At 48.3% G+C, this 7,168-nt stretch overlaps 1 protein-coding gene across 1 annotated transcript in view; it reads right to left on the bottom strand.

The window, feature by feature from the left end:
- Positions 1-65: 65 nt before the first annotated feature.
- IFFO2 (intermediate filament family orphan 2) overlaps positions 66-7,168 on the bottom strand; it is a 48,091-nt gene continuing 40,988 nt past the window's right edge. The window contains exon 9 of the mRNA XM_053997512.1: positions 66-6,063. Within this exon, the coding sequence (XP_053853487.1) occupies positions 5,958-6,063 (106 nt within the window). The 3' untranslated portion in view covers positions 66-5,957. The remainder of the gene's footprint in view (positions 6,064-7,168) is intronic.

Genomic DNA, 7,168 nt, shown 5'->3' with positions numbered 1-7,168 from the left:
TCCTCAGACCCGAACCCTTTTGCTTTAGAGGCGTTTTCTGCCCCAAGAATTAACACGCAGAGCCGTTCAACCAGGAGTTCGGTATTTATTTTATAGTTTTTTGTGGATTTCATCGTCACCAGAGACCGACTGGGACCTGTTCCATGGGCAGCTCCCGCCCCTGGGGTCCGGCACCGGCTGAGCCCCGGCCCGGGCAGGACGGAGGGGTGGACACGGCTGGACACAGCTGGACACAGCTGGACACCGCTGGACACTGCAGCAGCACACGGAGAGCCACCAGCAGACCTACGAGGGGGTGATGGGGTCGGTTTTGGCACTAAAAAAAGGAAAACGGAGCAAATCTGCCGAGCTCAGAGGAGGGCGGGTGGTTCTGGCTCTGGCTGAGGGAGTTCTCAGGGCTCCTCCTGCCGTGGATTGGATTCTCGGAGCGTTTCATGGTCCCAAATCCACTGGTGGTGTCCCATTCCAGCTGCTGCGGGTTCCCAGCACAGAATTCCAGCCCCAGAGCCCGGGAGCTGGCTCATCCTCTGGCCTTTCCCCACCCGGGTTATCCAACAGCATCACCAGTCCAGTCTTTTCCCTTAAAATTAGCTAATATACAGAATATAAAGCACAATATTTACACGGGGACGGTAACCAGGGGCGTTCTCACACCATCAGCAGTTCGTTGTCGTGGGGATAAAAGAAACTCTTAAGTGACCTAAAGAGGAACTGAAGAAGTGACACAGCAGGAGGGAAGAGGCATCAATACCCCCCCACTCGAACACGATAAATAATAAATAATCTTTTTGGCTGAAGGTCGCTACATTTACTTTAACCACAGGAAGGTGTTTTAGAGACTGGATTGTGAGTTTTTTGGTGAAACCAGGTCACAGGAAGGAGTGTGTTTTAGCGACTGAGGTTGGACCGCCCTCAAACCCTCTCCAATAAAACAGAAATTTGGGGTTTCGGGGTGGCAGTCTGGGCAGCTCCACCGGGTTTGTGGCACCGTGGTCTGGGCTGTTCTGCCACAGAGATGACAGCGGTTTAAAGCCACCCCAGGGGTTGTTTTAAGCTTTAACATCATCACTTCCCAAAAAAGGGAGCTGGCCAGACCGACAAGCGCCCCCTTCCCCCGTGCTTCACTGTTGGAGTGCCTCAGATTAGGGAGGAATGGTGATTTCTGCAATCAAATACCCACATTTAAACACCATTTGTTGCTCCTTCAAAAGAGAAGCTTTGAGAGGCTCCTGCGAAGGCAGAAGGGTCTGAGGACACCGAACTCACACGAAAAGACAGAAGGGAAGGCTCAAGTGCTTCTCCACTGCTCTGCCAAGGGCCTGGCCGAGGCCTGAGCGTTCCCTCTGCAGGGAGAGGGGCTGGCATCCCATTCCCACGGAGAATTTGGCAGGCAGTGCTCCCAGCTCACCTCTGCTGTTATTCCCACCAGGACACCGCCTGTTGCCTCCTTGGTAATTTTGTTTCTCAGTTAAAACTCAAACAGACCCAAATTACATCCCACTAAAAAGCTTACAATCCAGCGTTTGGGTGGCAATCCCAAAGGCAAAGAGCTTTAAAAGCTGTGTGCTCCCCTGCAGCCGAGAAGAAGGATAAAAACCCCAAAAGTCCTGAAGCCAAAGGTGGAAAATCCTCACTGGGGTGTTCCTGCCTCGTGGAAGTGCTGGGATGTCTTAATTTAGCTGGGATAAATCATTCCTTAAACACTCGTCTCTAAAATGAAGCACTCGAACATGAGACCTCCCAGCTCTGCAGCTCTTCCAACACAAACATCCTTGCCGTGTTCCCAGGGCCAAGGGAAACACCGGGAACAGCTCTGGGAGCACCCACGGCCCCTCCACAGCCAGCTCGTGGTTTTGCTGGCAGGAATGATCATGGAAAAGAAAATTAATATAATCTCACTTCAGAAGCAGCTCTGGATGCATATTCAGGCATGATTCCCATCTGTTGTTTGGTTTTGTTGAGTTAATCCCAATTTCTCCAGGTACAAATATAATTTATGTTTGATTTTTATATTCTGCAGGCTGAGGCAGAGTTTAACCCCTGTTCTGCCGCGCTCCAGGAGGTCCTGACCCTTTCCAGGAGCATCCTCCCAGTCAGGGAAAGGGAATAAAATCACAGGGAAGGGAATAAAATCACAGCAACAATTCTGCAGAGGCAGAAGAGATGCTGAGCCTGCAGCCTCCCCTGGAGGAAGCCACCTGTGAGTGCTCCACAGCCAAACCTGTCCCGGTTATTTCCACGTTGACTCTTGGAACCATCAGAGAATTTGGGGGTCCCATAGAGCAGAAGAGACTTTACAAGGGAACGATTGCATCTGCCAACAGAAATCTGTTTGCACTTTAAAAACCTCTGATAAAAATAGAATATATACTGTGTTTTTATAAATAGATTACACATTTAGCTTAGATGACTTTCATTACATTCCCCCCCAAACATTTTTTTTTTAAAAGAATTTTGCTTTTTTCCTTGTGTGAACTAAGATGATAATCACTAAGTTTTGAAAAACATGTTTGTACCACATTATTCTTTAAAACATTTGTACCACGTTATTCTTTGGACATTTTTGAACAACATGCATCCACAAACTGCCATTTGTTTACTGAAAACATTTTTGTACAAACCCAGTTTAGGAATTTGATCTATTATTACACTGCTAGCGAGCAAAAAAATTTGCTTCCTTGAAATCCCCTTTTAAAAAATGAGAAACGATGAGGAGGATTTTCTGACTGTAAATCTAAAAAAGTGTCAATATGACACCGCATTAAGAATAGAAAACAAAACTAAAGTATTTACAGCTTTACAAAGGAAAAAAGAAAGAGGTCATCAAGATAATTTCCAGCATTTTTACAATTAAATTCCTTTTTTTCTTTTTTTTTCTCTGGCAAGCTCTGATCTGGTTTCTGGAGTGGTGCCACACACACGGAGCAGGAGCAGCAGCACGGCTGGACTTGGAACCAACGACCTCCCAGGGAAACCCCCAAGGACCAACCCCAGCTGCCCCCAAAAGGCTGGTCCAGCCTAAATGAAAATAAACCCCGACCCCGAGCATGAAAACACCTTTTCTTCTTTAAAAATGGATTACATGTGGTTACAAGAAAGACACCAACACCCATGGGAACCTCTACTGTCCTACACATCACCACCGTGCACATGAGTTCTACACCCTTTACTACACCCCACATCCCTCTCACCCACCCCACTGCGGGTGCTCCTGCCCACCCTACACCCCAATTCCAGCTGTGGGAATTCCCTGCCCTCAGCACCCACTGCGGGTGCTCCTGCCCACCCTACACCCCAATTCCTGCTGTGGGGATTCCCTATCCTCAGCACAAACAGCTCCTGGGTTTGGGAACACTCAGCCTCTTTCCTACCTCAGTTTTAATGAAAAATAACGAACCCAGAGCGGAAGGGCGGCACAACCCCGACATTCTGGGGCTGTGGTGCCAGGAGCATTTCAGGGTGAGGGGAGCCAGGGGCAGGCTCTGGGGGGAAGGGAGCCAGGGTCAGGCTCCAGGAGCTGATTCACTGTGCTGAGCAATGCCTGCCCCAGCCACTGAAGCATCACAGACATCCAGACATGGCAGACACTTCCTTAGCCTTGGGAGAGGCTCCTCGTGAGCAGCTGAAGTTCAAAACCCTTCAAACCCCTTCAAATTGCAGACTTCAAACATGCAGTCCCAGCCCAAAAAATACCCCAAATCCCCCCACAACCCACTCCCAGCTTGCAGCCCTAGTGAACATCACATTTACCACTTTGGCCACCTAAGAAATAACAGGAATGAGCACTTTGGAATGAGGTTTCTCTTCCAGAGAAAAGTTATCTACATTTACAGGACAGACAGGCTTTGGAAAGCCCTCACCCCAGGATCCAAGGAGTTGTCACCTACTCTGCACTGAGCAGTGCCACCAGTAAGGACACCACAGGAATACCCCTGGATCCATGGGCTTGGACAGAAGCCATCAGCTGTGGCTCGTGCCCTGCACGCTGTGGATGCTGATGGATCATCCTGGTCCCTCTTTCCAGCCTGGAAAAGGCAGGGAGCTCGTTGGCTTCAAAGCTGCACCGTGTCCAAGCAGGAGATGGAGCTGACAGCCAGGCAGCAGCACAGGAGGGGAAACATTCCTGTGCCCACAGCTCCATCAGGAACCCCACGAGGTCCTGCCCCCTCCCTGGCCACGCCAGACTGAGGAGTTCCCACCCAGGAATGAGCCATTTTCCAAGAGACCTGTGCTCTTTATGGAATGGAGCAGCACGGATCTGCACTGGCTGCTTGCTTGCAGTGCAACTCCAGAGATCCAGAGGCTTGGGAACACCACTCAGGAAGCTCCCAGGATTGGCCACTTTGCCTTTCCCTAACACTGAGAGGGTGCAGAAATCGGGATTTTCCCTGTCCAGCCCTAGCACTGCTCCTGCACAGCACTTCCCAAGCTTCCTGGCCGGCAGAACAACACATTTGGTATTTATTCTGAGTTCCAACCACTGCTTAACCCCACAGCTGGCTTTGGGCAGTAACAACTACACTCTCAATCTTGGTTTAAAAACAAACAAGAAGTTATTGGCTAAGGTTTATACCCTGTTTTTACCTGGCTGAGGTGCTACAATTCCCACTCTAACCATGAAGAGCTCGGTGGGCTGGGGTTTCCTCAGCCACCACCGCGTGATCCGACTTTGATGCTGCTTCTCCTGGGTAAAAATGCAGAAAGATGGGCAAAGCCAAGGTCTTGCCACTTTCTCACAGAGAAAGTACATGGCTGTCCCTCCCCAGTTCTAGGGCAGCAGCACTTTGGGATTCAGTTTACTACGCCCTAAAAAGGATTACAGCATTTCCCAGTGTTCAGCTTTCCCCAAGAACAGTGGTCTGGACCTCTCCCAAAGTCCTGTCTCCAGCCCACACCTAGGTCAGTTTATCCTGATGCTTCAACTGCCCTGCTCTACACATCATGGAAGCAGCATAAAATGGAGTTATCTCTCTGTCAGCAAAGGAAAATCTGCAAACACTAAAAAAAAAAAACCCTGAAGAAAGACACAAACCAGGGCTGACTCCCCTCCTAATCCAACCACTGGAAACAAAGGTGTTGTGATACAACATTCCACCTCAAAAGAAGCTCTACAGACATCTAAGTGTGCAAATGTGGGTTTAGCTTTCCTTTTCCCAAGGGATAACTGTAGCCCAGCAGAGACCAAACATTCCATATAAATAAGGCGAGCTTTTTTTTTGTTTTTGCATAGAAGTTACTCAGTGATAGTCCCCCCCAGTGACCCCTCCTGTGCCCCCCTGCTTTGCCACCGAGCTGAGTCCTGCTCCTCCAGGTCCTGGAGTCCAGAAGAGACCTTGGACATGTCCCAAGGGCTCCCTCACCCCAAAAGGTGGGATGAAGAAAACCCTCTGAATTTTGTAGAACTGCTTCACCCTGCGAGCTGTCTCCAAACCCGCTGTTATTTTTAAATGTTTGCAGTTCCATTTGGAGGCAATTATTTTTTTTTTCTTGTGCCAGACATTGGTAATTGCACCACAATTGTCTTGGTTTTGCTGCTCTTTTTGCCAATGTTGCTTTTGCCAATCAGTGCAGCAGGTCAATAAAACCAGCAGCTTATTGAAGTACCCAGAGCCTCTGCAGCACCATCCTCTGCTGCCACCAGCTTTGGTTGTTTTTTTTTTTTTAATAATATATTTTATAAAAACACCTGCTATTAATATTCCACTGGAGCTCAAAGTGGCTCAGCTTGGGGCAAAGGCACAATTAAAACACCGTGTTTTCCTACAGGACTCTGCATTCATGGTTTGTAGAACAATAGAAATGTACAGCACCAATCCTTGGCTGGGAGGGGATGCGTGTAGGAATGAGTCCTCAGAGTCCCTCTGCAGGGGCTCTCGAGTCTTTCACCTTTCCCCCAGCAATTGGTTTGGAATCTTCTCTCTCCATCTTCCCCTTGACTGGAATGCTCCCACTTGCTATCAGCTGACCATGGGCTCCACGTCCGTCTCTCTGTCCAAATCATCCTGAATTTCATCTGTGTTTCCTGAGTCACTGCTGGCTACCGAGCTGGGGGATGGAGAATTCCTGCAGGGAAAGGTGCAGCCCAAAAGTTAAATATCCATGACAGAAGGAAGAAAAGAAGTCTTACAAGAAAAGAGTCACTTTCCCTTCCCAATACTACTTAAAACCCCCTTTATTAGCATTAAACACTGGCATTCCCCCAAGCTATTCAAAAACCCCTTTAATAAAATAAAACTTTGAGTTTACAGTAAATATCAGTAGAAAATCAAGGTGCCACCCCACCCATCCCCTACACAAACACAGAGGCTGGCCCAGGTTTACTGATGGGGAAATGGAGAGCAAAGACTCTCAGCATCCCTAATACCCAGAGCCCTGAAAATTGAAAGTTTATCATCTTGTTCTACTGGGGTTGAGCAAGAGATAAGAGAAATCCCTCATAGTGTAAGGTTCTTAACCAACATGAGAAGATTAAAAACCAAGTTCTTCATGTAGGTCCAGAGTCGAGATTTAATTTGGGGTTTTAAGAGTTCTAAATCTGAGATGTTAAAGACTGGAAGTCCAGCTGAGCTGGAGCTCCCTGTGTTTAGGAGCAGCTGCTGAACCCTTGGGGCTGTTCCAAGGAACAGGACCCCACACTCTGCTGCAGGCCCCCTTTCAGGGCTGATCTGGGACACAAGATCCTCCAAAGGACAAGGACATCAAGTGACAGTGTTGCCTTTAGCCCAGGCTGGCAGGAACTGATGCCTTAAGTTTTAGCTTTCGTATTTCTCAGACTCTGTGCTGCATTAGTGTGTAACTCTGAACTTTCTACAGAGTGTTAGCAAGGTCTCTTCACAGTTTAGTCAGAAAAAATAATCCTTTTCCAGCCCCAGAACCAAGGGGAATTACTGCAGCTTCAGGCCCCAAAAAGTGTAAACAAAAGCAAATTGGGGGGAAGCAAACTGGGAGAATGTGACTTCATTACCTGAAGCTGTAATAGGACAATTAACCCACAATATGCAAATGGACTAAACTTGTAACAGTGTGAAAACTCACAACCCATGGTCCATCTTGGATGTAGCCACAGCCAGGCTCTTGCACTGCCCAGGGTGTATCTTTGAAGGCCTTTCGATAAATCCCTACTTTATTCCTTTAACTCTGCCTAGCCTCTGTTCTAGGTGCCCTCTCC

Source organism: Vidua macroura, chromosome 23, assembly GCF_024509145.1.
Source record: "Vidua macroura isolate BioBank_ID:100142 chromosome 23, ASM2450914v1, whole genome shotgun sequence".
NCBI classification, from domain to species: Eukaryota; Metazoa; Chordata; class Aves; order Passeriformes; family Viduidae; genus Vidua; species Vidua macroura.
Note: the sequence above shows the minus strand (reverse complement) of the source record. Positions and strands in the feature narration are given on the sequence as shown.